A 15911-nucleotide genomic window follows, 5' to 3' on the forward strand; every position below is an offset into this window, starting at 1 on the left:
GAGCACAGGGGAAATAAAAACACACCCTTCCACTAGCCCCTTACTCATTATGCTCCCTCTATATGACTTATGGCTCCTGCTGAAATTTTAGATTGCCCACTGCTAAGCAAACTGTATTCCTTCCAGGGGTTGGGACGTGGTTCATACCACTGGATAAAGAGAAGAAAAGAACATCCATCTTCCTGTCCAGTTTTCTTAGCCCAGCCCCTGGGTCAAAACATATTATTATTAACATGTGAACTGTTTCCTGTCCACTATAGCGACTACAGAGAGAAAATACACATAACTCCATTCAAATCACCCTAGCCACCAGCAAATCAGTTCAAGCCCAGCACCTTGTAAGAGAGGTGTCCATTATTAAGCACCCTAAATATGCTTTATGCCCAGCTTTGATGCCTCACAAACATATAGAAATTGAGACAATAAAGATGTCTTTGTCCAAAGTTACATGGCTAAGGAGGTGTGGAGCCAGAATCCAATCAGAGACCCAAGGTGCTTCCAACATTTTACTCACGTTTCTGCGTTTTTACGTTGTGATTTCCCTGTGTGTGTGTGTGTATGTGTGTTCACGTGTGTGTGCATGTGCAAGAGCATTTGTGGAGGTCAGGTGTTGACATCAGTGGCTTCCTCTTTTGCCCTTCACCTTATTTTTGTGACAGGGTTCATTCTAGTTAGCTTTAACTGTGGGCTTGACACACTGAGAGTCAGTGGAGAAGGGAAGTCTTAATTGAGGAATTGCCCAGATCAGATTGGTCTGTGGGCAGGCTCTATTGTTAGCTTACATAACAGTAGGGCCCAGTCCACTGTTGGCAATACCATTCCCTGGGTGGGTGGTCCTGGACTATGTAAGAAAGTCAGCTAACCATGAGTCTGCGAACGAGCCAACAAGCCTCGTCTATATGTGGCTTCTGCTTCAATGGTACACCACAACTGGCATGATGAAATCAACCCTGTAAGTCGTTTCTGGCCAGTGCTTTATCACTAGAACAAAGGATCTCAATGAGAGCTCACTGGTAGATTAGACATTGAGGTTCTGGCATCTCCTGCTTTCCAGGTTCTCAGAGCCAGGGTAGAGCTAAGCCTTTGGCATGGATGTTGGGGACCTGAACTTGGCTCCTTATACGTGTGTAGGAGCTTGTTTACTGGATGAGCCGTCTTCCTTGCCTGTGAGTTCTCTTGTGTGCACAAAGGAGTGCACAGCCCCTGGTGCCTTGCGTGATTATTGAAGAGTCCGGGATGCAGGGTCATTCTCTGATCTGCCTCATGTCACCAAGTGTCTCACTCAACAGCACAGAGGTGTGGGATGTGGATATCACTCATGTTTATTTCATGTTCCACCCAGGTGGCGGCTTTGAAATACATCCCGTCTGTCCTTCACGACGTGGAAACAGTCTTTGATGCCAAGTTGCTCAGGTGAGAGCTTGTGATGTTCTCTCCCCCAGCTCGGCAGTCACACCAGAGATTGAAAAGAAAAGCAGGGCCCTCAATGCAAACTCTCAGCTTCAGATCTAGGAGGGAACACTGTGGGGAACCTTGCTCAGGGGCCTTAGGGTGAGAAGTTTTGGTTTCATTACGCAGGCTTCGATGATAACCAGCATGTAATGAAAACATCCTCCTTCTCTGAAGATAAAGAATGTGAATTGAGCATGCAGGTTTGTTTGAGGCAGAACATTTCACAGCACATGGCCCTATGGGTTGTTTGCTTTAGGTCCCGACATTTGCCTGGTAAACCCCATAACTTCAAAAGGGAAAGAGATCGTGGAGACTGGTTTCATTCTGTTCTTTGCTTCATTCTGTTTCTTTCCTTTTTAGCCCCATTCATGTCATGGGTGAACAATTGATTTTTAATGAGATTTTGCTGTGGGAATGGGACATCTGAGGCTGACCTGTAGCTGTTACCTTCCCTTAAATCCACCGAAATTCTCAGAGAGGATAACAGATGATACAACACAAACAAAACTCCTTTTACATGGAAGCACGTTCAGATATAGAAGCATTCCTGCATGTTCTTCCTGCAGTTTACTGCCATTATTGTAACAAATATTGGAGCCTTAGAAATTATTAGCATAGGTGCTGTTCTTTGAACTGTATTCAGGCCTTGGCTAGGACAGGTCCAGTAGGTTTTTGTTGTTTGTTTGTTTGATGGTTTTTTTTTAATCATTTTTTTTAAATTTTCCCTTTCTGTGCAGTGCAGCTCCTCATCCTAAGGCTTTAAGTGTTAATCTATACAGGAAAACTGCCTCTGCCTATTAGCAATAAATGAAACTCCTCCCACTCCCTGCTTTCCTCTTCTATCCCTTGCCACGATTGTCTGAAACTCTCTGCATGCATCCCATCTATTGTGTTTGTATTGATTCATTTGTTTGATGTTATATACTTACCTTCACTAGTCTGTGTCAATCCAATAGTCACCAAGTCTGGTTCATTATATTCCACTTCTTTGCATACTCCCATTGCACACTATGTAAATTTTGTACTGATATTAGGGGTGAGTGACTACCGTGAGCAGATAAGAGCTATAGGTGGAGGAGGTAATGTTAAATTTCTAGTTAGATAAAGATATCTCCTTTCTGGTGTTCTTTGATAGTTCCAACCCCACAATGTTTTCATAGCCTTCTGAAAAATACCAAGGACCCCCTTTTGATTTTGAGATTTACTACAAAGGGTTACTAGGTATCAGACATTTTAAAATAAAATGGTTTAGCAATGTAGCCTGTTGGTTGAAGTACTTCTCATAAAAATGATACAATTTAAAAAAAAAGGGCATCTGTGACCCCTAAAGCCTTGGCACAGACTGCTCCTGGAGAGGTGAGTATCTGAGTTCCCAGTTGAAGGACCCTACTCTTTCAGGCCCTAGCACTGGGAGGCACATTCCATGCCCAACTCCCACCCACCAAACACCAGGGACTCTGGAGCAGCCTCCCCTCATGTGTAACCATTCTCCCACTGCAAGGGTGACCAATGGAGTCTTGGCCCAGAATGCTCCCTCTGCCTACACCTGAAGGAGCCCCAGAACCATATCAGCACCAACTAGAGTCAGAGACCTGTCTGTACCTGGAAGAAGAATGACCACCTAAACCACAGGTCCCGACTGCATCCAAATGGAGGAAGATGAACCCCCTGAAGCCCAGGCCCCACCTGGACCCACTGGAGGAAAAGATAGACAGACAACAGTGTAAAAACACATTCAATAACATAAAGAGCAATATGGCACCACCAGAACTTAGTGGTTCTACAACAGGAAGACCTGAACATCCTAACCCAGAAGACGCAGAAGAAATAGACCTTAAATACAACTTTATGAAGATGATAGAAACCCTTAAAGAGGAAATGAAAAATTTCCTAAAAGAAATGGAGGAAAAGACAAAAGCTTGGATGAAATCAATAAATCTCTTAAAGAAAGGCAAGAAGCCCCCCACAAAACCCCCACAAATCAAACAGGTGAATCAAACAGTTTAAACAGTTCAATACTTGAAAAATGAAATAGAGTCCATTGAGAAAACACAAACTGAGGACATACCTATCCACAAATCCAGCCTTATGGAAAGTACTAGAAGGAACCAACTCCAACCCAAGGAAGTTAGTTGCACACACAAAAACATAGGCAACAGATAATCTCCACACCTCACACCAACAAACCATCAAAAAGGGAAACACACAAACACTACCACCAAAAAATAACAGGAATAAAGAATCACAGGTCATTAATATTTCTTAAAGGCAGTGGACTCAACTCCCCTATAAAAAGACACAGGTAACAGATACGAAAACAGGATCTATCCATCTGCTGCATACAAGAAACACACCTCAACCTCAAAAACAGACATTATCTCAGAGTAAAAGGTTGGGGAAAGATTTTCCAATCAAATGGACCTGAGAAACAAGAAGGTATAGATAACCTAATATCTAACAAAATAGACTTCAAACTAAAATCAATCAAAAGAGATAGAGAAGGACACTTAATACTCATCACAGGAAAAATCCATCAAGATAGTCTCCATTCTGAACCCCTATGTCTCAAATAGAAGAGCACTCACATCTGTTAAAAGAAAAAAGCCTAAATTGCACATCAAACCCCACACACTAATAGTAGGAAATGTCAATTCCCCAGTCTTACCAATGGGCAGGTCTGCCAGACAGAAACTTAACAGAAATAAGAGAACTAACAGATGTCATGACTCGAATGGACTTAATAGACATCTATAGAACATGTCACCCAAATACAAAATAATACACCTTCTTCTCAGCATCTCATGGAACCTTCTCTAAAATTGATCACACATGTAGTCACAAAGCAAAACTCAACAGATACCAAAAAATTGGGGGGGGGGGAAATCTGTATCTTATTGGATCACCACGGCTTAAGGCTAGAATTTGACAATAACACTAATTGCAGAAAGCCTACAAACTCATGGAAACTGAACAATGCTCAACTGACTCACACCTGGGTCAAGGAAGAAATAAAGAATTTAAGACTTCCTAGAATTCAACGAAAATGAATGCACAACATACCCAAACCTATGGGACACTATGAAAGCAGTGCTAAGAGGAAAATTTATAGCACTAAGTGCCTACATAAGGAAGTGGAGAAATTTCACACTAGTGACTTAGCAGTACACCTGAAAACTCTAGAGCAAAAAGAAACAGACTCACCTAGGAGGAGTAGATGACAGGAAATAATCAAATTGAGGGCTGAAATGAATAAGATAAAAACAAAGAGAACAATGAAACAAAGAGCTGGTTCTTCGAGAAAAGCAACAAGATAGACAAACCTTATCCAGACTAACCAGAAGAAAGAGAGAATATTCAAATTAACAAAATCAGAAATGAAAAGAGGGAGATAACAACAGACACGGAGGAAATACAAAGAATCATTAGGTCATGCCTTGAAAACCTGTACTCCACAAAATTAGAAAATCTAAAAGAAATGAACAATTTTCTGGATAGGTACCACATACCAAAACTAAATCAAGAACCAATAGACAATTTAGATAGACCTATAACCCCTAAAGAAACAAAAGAAGTCATCAAAATCTCCCAACAAAAAAAGTCCAGGGCCAGATGGTTTCAGTGCTGACTTCTACCAGAACTTCAAAGAAGAGCTGGTACCTATACTCCTGAAACTGTTTTACACAATAGAAACAGAAGAAATGTTGCCAAAATCTTTTTTTTTAACCAGACTATAGTTACCCTGATAACCGAATCACATAAAGACTCAACTAAGAAAGACAATTACTGACCAATCTCCCTCACAAACATTTATGCAAAAATGCTAAATAAATCCTGGCAAACCGAATCCAAGAACACATCAAAAAGTCATCCGCTATGATCAAGTCAGCTTCATTCCAGAGATTCAGGGATGGTTCAACATATGAAAATCTGTCAATGTAATCTACCATATAATTAAACTGATTAGATTCTAATAAAGCCTTTGACAAAATCTAACATCCTTTCAAGATAAAGGTCTTGGAGAGATCAGGGATACAAGGAATGTATCTAAGTGTGATAAAAGCGATATACAGAAAACTGACAGCCAAAATCAAATTAAATGGAGAGAACCTCAAATGTGATTCCATTAAAATCAGGAACAAGACAAGACTGTCCAATCTCTCCATATCTATTCAGTATAGAACTTGACGTTCTAGCTAGAACAATAAGACAACAACAACAAAAAAATCTAGGGGATACAAATTAGAAAGGAAGAAGTCAAACTTTTACTTTTTGCAGATGATATGATAGTTTACATAAATGACCACCCAAATTCTACCAGGGAACTTCTACAACTGGTAAACACCTTCAGTACTGTGGCAGGATATGAGATCGACTCAAAGAAATCAGTAGCCCTCCTATATACAGATGGCAAAAGGATTGAGAAAGAATTCAGAGAAACATCACCCTTTACAATAGCCACAAATAACATAAAATATCTTGGGGTAACACTATCCAAAAAATTGAAATACTTATATGAAAAGAACTTTAAGTCTTTGAAGAAAAAAATTGAAAAAGATATCAGAAAATAAAGAGATCTCCCATGCTCTTGGATACGAAGAATCAACATAATAAAAATGGCAATCTTACCAAAAGCAATCTATAGATTTAATGCAATCCTCATCAAAATCTCAACACAATTCTTTACAGATCTTGAAAGAATAATGCTCAACTTCATATGAAAAAATAAAAAACTCAGGATAGCCAAAACATTCATGTACAAGAAAGGAGCCTCCAGAAGTATCACCATCCCTGACTTCAAGCTCTACTCTAGAGCTATAGTAATAAAAACAGCTTGAGATTGTCATAAAAACAGACATGTGGACCAGTGGAATCAAACTGAAGACCCTGATATTAATCCACACATCTGTGAATACCTGAATTTTTACAAAGAAGCTAAAATTATAAAATGGAAAAAAGAAAATATCTTCAACAAATAGTGTGTGTTCACATAACTGGATGTCATCATATAGAAGAATACAAATAGATCCATATCTATCCCATGCACAAAACTCAAGTCCAAATGGATCAAAGACCTCAACATAAATGCAGTCACATTGAACCTCACTGAAGAGAAAGGGTGAAGTAGCTTTGAATGCATGGGCACAGGAGATCACTTCCTAAATATAACCCCAGTAGCACAGACACTGAGATCAACAATTAATAAATGGGACCTCCAGAAAATGAGAAGCTTTTGTAAGGCAAAGAACACAGTCAACAAGACAAAACAGTTGCCTACAGAATGGGAAAATATCTTCACTTACCCTGCATTGGACAGAGGATTGATCTCCAAAATATACAAAAGAACTCTAGAAACTAGACATCAAAATACTCAATAATCCAATAAAAATGGCATATAGAACTAAACAGAATTCTCAACAGAAGAACTACAAATGGCTAAGAGACAGTTAAGGAATTGCTCAACATCCTTAACCATCAGAGAAATACAAATCAAAACAACTCTGAGATGCCATCTTATACCTGTTATAATGGCTAAGATCAAAACCACCAATGATAGCTTATGCTGGAGAAGATAAGGAGTAAGGGGAACACTCCTCCATTGCTAATGGGAGTGCAAACTTGTATAGCCACTTTGGAAATCTGTATGGCAGTTTTTCAGAAAATTGTGAATCAATCTACCTCAAGACCCAACAATACCACCCTTGGGCATATACCCAAAAGATACATGTTCATACCACAAGGACATTGACTCAACTGTGTTCATAGTAGCATTATTTGTAATATCCAGAACCTGGAAACAACCTTGGTGCTCCTCAACTGAAGAATGGATAAAGAAAAATGTGGTACATTTACACAATGGAGTACTACTCAATGGTAAAAAAAAAACAATGACATCTTGAAATTTGCATGCAAAGGGATGGAACTAGAAAAAGCCATCCTGAATGTGGTAACCCAGACACAGAAAGACAAACATAGTATGTACTCACTCATAAGTGGATGTTAGACATAAGGTAAAGGATAATGAGCCTGTAAAATCCACAACCCCAGGGAAGCTAGGTAACAAGGAGAGCCCCCCCAAGACAGACAAAAATGGAACCCCCTAGGAAGAAGAATTAGACAAGAACTCCTGAGAAAATTGGGAGGGGTAAAGGGAGGGCAGAATGGGAGGAGGAGAACATGAGGGAACAGGATGGTTGCAATGGGGGAAGAGCAGAGAGGGAGAACAAGGAAAGAGCTATCTTAATTGAGGGAGCCATTATGGAGCTGGCAAGAAACATGGCACCAGGGAATTTCTCAGGAATTCATAAAAATGATGCCAACTAAGATCCTAAGCAACAGTAGACAGGGTGCTTGAACCAGCCTTCCCCTGTAATCAGATTGATGACTACCTTAATTGTCATCATAGAACCTTCATCCAGAAACTGATGGAAGCAGATACAGAGATCCACAGCTAAGCATTGGGCTGAACTTCTGGAGACCAGTTCAAGAGAGGGAGGAGCAATAATATGAGCAAAGGGGTCATGACCATGATGGTGATGCCCACAGAAACAGCTGACCTGAGCTAGTGAGAGCTCACTGATTCTGAACTGATAGTGAGGGAATCTGCATAGGACCGAACTAGGTCCATTGAATGTGGGTGACAGTTGTGTGGCTTGGGTAGTCTGTGAGGCCAGGATTTATCCCTAGTGCTTGAACTGGCATTTTGAAGCTCATTCTTTTTGAAGGGATACCTTGCTCAGCCTATATATAGGGGGGAGGACCTTGGTCCTGCCTCAAAGTAATGTGTCAGACTTTGTAAAAAAAAAAAATTCAGCAATGCTTGTTTCCTTGCTGCCTTACTGGTCTGACTTTGGGAAAGTGACCTTTCTAGCCTTAGTTCTTCACACTTGTCAGCCTGATATAGCGTCTTCTCCAGTAATCTCAACACACATGCTAAAGTAGAAGAATCGTGGGTTCAGAGCCAGCCTTTACTACATGAAGAGAACCTGCCTCAACCCCTCTCCCCCAAGTAATAAATAGGTAAAATATAAACATCGGGATACCTTTTCCTAACATCATGGTGTTAGAAGGTTCATGACACAGGGTAAATGTTTGTGTAAAGCACACATCTGCTACACAGTAAGTGCACAGGGCTAATGGTGTTTTCAGATTTTCACATCTGTTTGGGTGCTATTTGTATTCAATGCTAACATCAGCATGTTCACTGAAGGTTCACTGTCCACCTGGTGCTCTGCCAGGATTTGGAGGTACAAGGAAGGCTCAGCGATGCCAACTCTGGCCCTAGGGCACTAACCGCCCAAGTTGGAACCTCAGTGACATGAGGTGCGTGGCTTGGGTCTAATCTCTGCCAATCCTATTTTTCATGTCTTCAGCCAGCTCCTGTATGAGTTCTATACCTGTATCCCCCCCGTGAAGCTGCAGAAGCAGAAGGTTCAGTCAATGAATGAGATCGTACAGAGCAACCTCTTCAAAAAGCAAGGTGAGCGTGGGGCCTCCTGCTGGGTGGGTCCTCTCTGGGAAGCTGGGGCTGGAGAGCAAAGCTGTCAGGCATTAAGACACTATAGTGCCTCTTTGCTAGTGGGCTTCTTCCTCCACGGGTGTAAAAAGCAGTGAACAGTTTAGATATTAGAATCTGCATTGATTTTTAAGAAAGCTTAAGCTGTATTGCTCATTTTTCTTGAGACAATTTAATGAGTTGAGAAGTTTGGCATTATCCGCCTAGTGCCAGTTTCCCCTGTATCATCTGTTACTGCTGTCTTTTACTCGGAGGGAGGTGGGCAAAGTCTCTTTAAATAGAAAGAACCTTTAGCTGAGCAGTTCTCCAGATCTTGAGTGTGTCAGAATAAACTGGAGAGCTTGTTGAAATGCAAATTTCTGGGCCCATCTCGGTGAGCCTGATTAAGTAGGAATTAGCAGCATTTTTGAGCTTTTAGAAGAAGTGCAAATTATTCTTGAATAGGTAAGGCATCTACACGATCAAATTTGAAGCATGAAAGGTGTCACATTAAAAGAAAAAAATGGGTCCTTCAGACCCTGGACAGTTCCTTCTTGGAGGGGGTGCTATAGCCTCCAACTTCTCATGTTTGCTCCTGGGATGTAGAATGGAATCCATTTGCACATATACTCTCTCTCTCCCCTTTACTATGTCTCTCAAATGCCTGTGTCTCGTGTAACTGCCCTTTGCCTTTTTCTTTAATGATAATTTGGGGAGATCAAGAAAGAAGAGACGATTTGGGCAAAGTTGTGGTCATTGATTCTGTTCCATCACGTTATCTAACAGGCACTGTGAAGGGATGGGGGCTCCCTTGTTTTGTAGCTGGTGACTCAGGTGGTCCTTCCAGAGACGATAGTGTGAGGGACAGACATTCACTCTCATCCTCCATGTCTTCTCCAGCAGCATTTCTGGGTCACATTAAACCAATCATACATTCTGCTTCACATAAATGCGTTGTCGGTCCAGAAACCCTGCATTTCTTCTTTCTTCATTCTTCCTTCTGTGAAGAAAAATAACAATAACAACAACCAAAATTGGAGGTCAGCATTGTTTTCTGTGCCCTAAGACCAGCCCTTTCTGATTTTCAAGTCCTCTGTCCACACTGATGTCTATTCTAAAACCAGAAGCGAACCGTGAAAGAGACAAGAGGCCTTCGAATATGGAGGGTCAGCTGTTACCCAACTGGAATTTATTCAGGGACCAAAGCTTGAACATTTATGCAAATGATCTCATAATCACGGAACTATTCAGGAACCACTTCACTGTAAACTTGATTTCCTCCCCAGTGTCTGGCTAACAAGGTACATGCACAATCGTTCTTCCAACAGCCTGCCTGGAGTTGCGGGAAAATTAGAAGAAAGCATGTTCCTGTGTGTCGTTCGCTTCCCGACATTTAGACAGATGTATGGCCACAGAGTAAAACAAGACACATATCGCTGATGCAGTGAAGGGAGATGGGGTCTCATAGTTGTGTCTCATCTGTCACTGGCTTTTCAAAGGGAGACTCCCGTGTTTTGAAAAACTCTACCTCCATATCCAAATGTGTCCGTTGTCCTTGCTCTGAAGGTTTTGAGATATGCCTAACCCTTCCTGTCCTGGCAGATCCTAGCAGGACTTTGGGGAGGGGATGTATCACTGTGGAGAGAACTTGAATCCAGGCTGAGAGACATGGTAAGAATGGCACTCACTCCTCATAGATAGCTCTGAAGAGGCAGCTGAGAGTGGACTACTTGGCTTTCCTGCCCGTTCAGAGTGTCCATCACTGTCTGGGGCCTTCTCAGCACAGAGCACAGGTGGAGAGCCAGCAAGAGCCTAAGCCTGGCACACGCCATCAATTACAGCAGCCTTGTGGAAGGAGGCGGAGCCTCATCTCCCAGGCCAGGTGGGGACCCCTAAGGGTTCACAGAGTCACCAGGCAGCCTGGACAGCCGCTCACCTATCCTGCTGTGCATGTACGGTTTAAACTCAGTCAGAATGCTCGGATTAATGCCAAGTGTCAGAGGGGACAACCCTGGAGCCACATATGGTTATGAAAGACTTACCTTCAAAACCCAAGTGTCCTTTGCGGGATCCATTTTCTGGAGTACGCAAAGAATGGTTAGTTCATCCAGCCTCAGCTCACAAATAAAAACAGTGGGTTCTTATACCACATTTTCTGGCAATGCCTCTCCCAGGATGCCCCGGCTAAGTGAACCCTATTAACAAAGGAAGTCCAGAGGGAAGCTTTTCCTCCTAAGCGTCTCATGTTCTCAAGTTCAAAAATGAATCAAGTGTGAATTCATGGGGGCTTTCCTGGGATCCATTGCTCTTTGGTGAGCGTCTTTCTTTCAAGCCCCAAATAAGGTGAGTTTCATTCTCTGCCATTTGAGCTGTCATGAAGTCCCCGTTATTCATCCTGTGGAGTGCCCTACGCCTTGGGGGATGTGATTTGCTTTGAGCTTCAGTCATTTAACTGCCAGATGTGCAGGATCGCCGCGAGTATTGTCAGTGGCATTAGCTTGTACCTGCCGTCTGGAGCATTTGTATCGCCACCAAGCAGAGGAGTTGGAAGGTTTGAAAGCCTTTTGCTGAGATTTGGCACATTTTGTTATTGGGTCCTGTGGAGGACTGAGAGATTGCAGGGGGACAGCGCCGTCTCGTGGGTCACACTTAGACCACAGTTCCATTCTGGCTCACTCACTTATCAGCTGTGTGACTGTGGGTGCTTTTCTTAACCTCTCTGGTCCTCTGGTCCAATCTGTCAATTGGGAATAATAAAAATAATACTTGTCTCAAAACCCAGTCTTGTAAGGTACTTACGCAGGCAAGCCCTTTAAAGGACTCGGTGCAGGGTCAGACCCAGCAGGGTTAGAGTTGTGGGTATCTTTCCTTCTTCTGGCATTATCCCAACTTCTGCCCTGGCTTTCTTGCCTCACATCACATAGTCACATAGTTGGGACACTTGGCAGCCATTCTCTCGAATGGTTCACTACAGAGGACTCCGCCCCTTTAAAAACATACATCAATTGTGCAAAATAGGCTTTATCGTGGCATTTTCATACCTGAATATAACATGCTTGGATCATATCCAGATACCTTACTGCCCTTTATTGTCTCTCAAGGTTCCTTTAAAGTACACACATAAGACCCTCTCTACTTTGTTCTATGGAGAATGAATGAATTTCCAGTAGCCTTGATTTACTTGACCTAGGTGTTTGAGTAACACTTAATTTTAGTGAACTTAATCTCCTCATCTGTAAAGCAGGACTGCTCTCCTAGGTCCTACTGAGCGGTTATATAGACTAGGTAGCATCATAAGGCTTGAGGAGGGAGAAGTCCCATAGCTATGGCCACTGTGCATGACTGTCTTCCTATTAGTGCTTTACTGCAGCAGGAGGACCCAGGATCCTGATCTGCATTTTCTTCTACACAAGTTCAGTCTCACCTGAGGGTGTGAGGGCAGCAGAAGTGGTCGGATCCACCTGGACAACTTGCAAGGGTCTGTGGGAAAGCCATCTGTGCCGTGGAGTGGCTCTGACGGGGCAGAACTAACCTCTTAGGCAGGCCGCCATTGACTCTAAGGCTGATCACATGCTCCATCTGGTCAGTGTGAGCTGCTTGAGTATCCACATTGCTACCTTCTCCCAAACAGCGGAGAGAGAGAGACAGGGAGCAGATGGGTCAGGGGTTGTAAGCTTCAGTCTCTGGGTCTTCTCACTGGGAACTCCTGGAGAGGCAGAATGGAGAACACAAGACACCTGGTTGTCCACTGTGGAGCAGCTGCCTTTGAGTCCCATCACTGTCCTTTACCAAGTGTCTCGAGCTGCCATGTTCTCAAGTCACAGTGCACACTGGCTAGGTGACTGTTGGGGGTATAGGGAAAAGTAAGAACATTTGTGCCCAACGTCACAGGCACTTCCTAATCGTCACCCCACTATAGCCTTGGCAAGGCAGAAGGTCTCTCACTTGGTTGTTAAAATGTTCTTACTGAAGTTAGGAACACTTCTGAGCCTCCAGTTTCATGCCAGAAAAATGTGGCTGGGACTATCACTGAGCATAAGAGAGTTTGGTCTTAAACACCCTTGTCTCTGGGTCCTGGATGGACTTGCTTACTTGCTGTGTTGTTTTGAACGAACAGCCTTTCTGAGCTTCAGTTTCTTTAGACACACACACACACACACACACACCAAGATGGGCTGGCTGCTTATTAAAAAGTATCTGCTGTGTCTGTTGCATGATTGCAATCACCCTAGCATAATAACAGTGCCAACAACATCCTCCTGGAGAGTCGTAGCAAGAGGAACGCCAGCTATGGAGGCCGGAGAGGTGACACAGCAGTCAAGAGTGCCTGCTGCTCTTCCAGAGGACCCAGGTTTGGCTCCCAGCACCCATGTCAGGTGAATCACCAACATCTATAACTCCAGCTCCAGGGGGCCCCAAGGTGCCTGCACACATGTGCTACACATAAATCCATCATCTACACACACACACACACACACACACACACACACACACACACACACACAAAATCTGTGCTCTAAAAGTCAGTTAAGCATCAGGTACTGCTTAGAACAGGAATTTTACATCATATTCTTATAACTTGATTTAGGCATTATCATCCTTGACTTACATGTGGGGTATCTGAAGCCTAGAAAATTGGGACATTTATATGACAATGAGACCAAAGGATACACTAACTATTGGTATTTTAGAGTTTTGAACAATGTGGTTCTGGGGTAACAAGTCTCTCCCCCCATCCCAGTGGGTTGAACATTGTGAAGTTGTATCTCTCTGATGAAGGTCACAGGCCTTTTGTCCCCATGAAAGTTAAACCAGCTGGTACCTGATACGTCATATGCAACAGGAAGGTGACAGAAGGACAGGCAGAATGACAAGGAGCCATCTTAGCCTGCAGTGACACTTGCGTATCCACCCATAGTGTGCTGGCTAAAGCCACATTGTCTACCTCAATGGAGGGAATGTGGGATGGGAAGGACACGCAAGGAGACCGCCTCTGCCTCCTACTGCTACTAAGTTTTAGGACTGGATTCAGAACACGCATCATTTGAAAATCAAAATCCATCTTCTTTTCCTACTTGACCATGTTTCATTTTTACGTGCTTCCTTTTCCACTTGAAACCCTGTCTTAGCAGTCACCCTGAAGGACATCTTTCACTGCTCCCCGGCCACACCTGGTCCAAATGTTGCCTTTCACACTCTGATAGATGTGGGCAGGGGGCCTCACAGAGGCGTGAGTCTGCAGCTCGTCTGCAGCAGACAGTCTGAGTAGCATGCTGGCATCAGGTTTTAGCCAAGAGGAAAATGTGCATGTGTGTGTGTGTGTGGGGGGGAATTCCGCCCTACACCTAGCCAGACTCTAGCTGTATGGCAGGCCTCCTTTCCCATCTGCCCTGTACATTCTTACAGACTTCTGCTCTTTGTGTTCTGCCTGGAGTCCCCTAACCTTTCTATTCCCTCCTGTCATGGCAGGTACATTCACCATCCCTTCTCTGGCACGTCCCCCTAATGGTTCATGTAATTCAGTTTGGTGCCGCACAACACTTGTTCCTGTCCCTGCTGTATGTCAGGTGTAGGACCGTCCTGGGGGTACAGTCATCCCCACTCTGCACACCGTGTCCTCGTGCCCCATGTGCACAGAAGATGAAACCACTTGCTTTAGCGTCTACGGTTTCATCTTCCTTTGGTCTCTACTTTATACGGTGGCAACTAAAAATCACAATTAGAGATGCCTGATGGCTCTGAGTTTATCAAAGCAGCTCATTCCATCTCTCCCAAATGACATCCAAGCCCATGTCACAGATACTCTCTTAGGACAGAGATGAAAGTCTGCCTTTGGCATTTCCTTTAAAAATTATTTAAAATAGCTTCCTCCACCTGGGGATTTTGCTGAAGAAGGGAGTTTAGATACACATGTCTGTGGCATGTCGTCATGCCAGATGAAACAGCAGCTGGCCTGTCCCCCCATCTTGTCCTCTTCCCTTGTTCTTTTCCTGGGGCTATGCAGGTGGACCAGAATTGAAGGGAAGCAGGACAGTAGAGAGTTAAATATGTTCAGAAGTACACTGTGGATTCACAAAGAGAGCAAAACAAGGTGCTTGGTCTCTGAGAGAGATTCTCCACAGCTTAGATACAGCCGAGAGCCTGCTCTAAATGGCGGCATCCTGGACCAAACATGCAAGTTCCAAAAGTCTAGGGAAGGATTTGGGGTGTGCATGATTGTGCATGATGTCAGTCCTCATGGGATCCTGAACGAGGGCATGGCCCCTGGGCAAGGTAAAGAGCAGCTCCAGAAGCCTGAGAGAAGAAGAAAGAGGCAGAGAGACACAACTATAGCCAAGCAGAGCTTGCCTCGTGTAGCAATCAGTCATTCCTTTTAGCCTTCTTTGTGCAACTCTGTGCTAATGAAATGAAGTTCCGAAGGAGAATCTCTCTTTATGTGCACTGTCTGCTTAGGGGCTAGTGACACCAGCTCTTGAATGCTTGCTCTTGGACATTGCAGAAAAACACAGCATGGCCAATGATTAGTATCCCAAACAAACAAACAAACAACAAAAATCCACCACCACCACCAAAAACAAACAAACAAACAAAAAAAGGGAAGTAAGTTCCTCACTTGTACTCAACTGGAAGAGCAGTGGGTTTTCATTCCATTGATGGTTGCAAGGTTTGCTTTATTTTATATTATTTTATTGCTTTACATTGCTATGACCTGCACAGCTTAGAGATTGACATAACTGGGACAATGTGGAATGAGGAAAGGACAGACACACAAATACGTGCACAGAACAGCTGGGCTCTATTGCTGTGCACTCTGACAGAGACTCACTAGCAGCCCAGAAGCTCAGTGTGTTTACTATATGCATCTGAACCAGGAGGTGGGTTTATTGAACAGAGCTTAGGGAGGACAGGTTGGCTGATCTTGGCAGTGGTCTCTGTAGGTAATCAGTCTCAGGTTGGAAGCTTCGGT

The 15911-nt window shown here is 43.4% G+C and overlaps 1 protein-coding gene across 1 annotated transcript in view; it reads left to right on the forward strand.

The window, feature by feature from the left end:
• Window positions 1-15911, forward strand: part of Dock2 (dedicator of cytokinesis 2) — a 408709-nt gene that overhangs the window by 117606 nt on the left and 275192 nt on the right. The window contains exons 24-25 of the mRNA XM_048436014.3: window positions 1343-1413; window positions 8823-8929. Coding sequence (XP_048291971.1) covers window positions 1343-1413; window positions 8823-8929 — 178 coding nt within the window. The remainder of the gene's footprint in view (window positions 1-1342; window positions 1414-8822; window positions 8930-15911) is intronic.

The sequence above is a fragment of the Myodes glareolus genome, chromosome 9 (genome assembly GCF_982192425.1).
Source record: "Myodes glareolus chromosome 9, mMyoGla1.1, whole genome shotgun sequence".
Lineage (NCBI taxonomy): Eukaryota > Metazoa > Chordata > Mammalia > Rodentia > Cricetidae > Myodes > Myodes glareolus.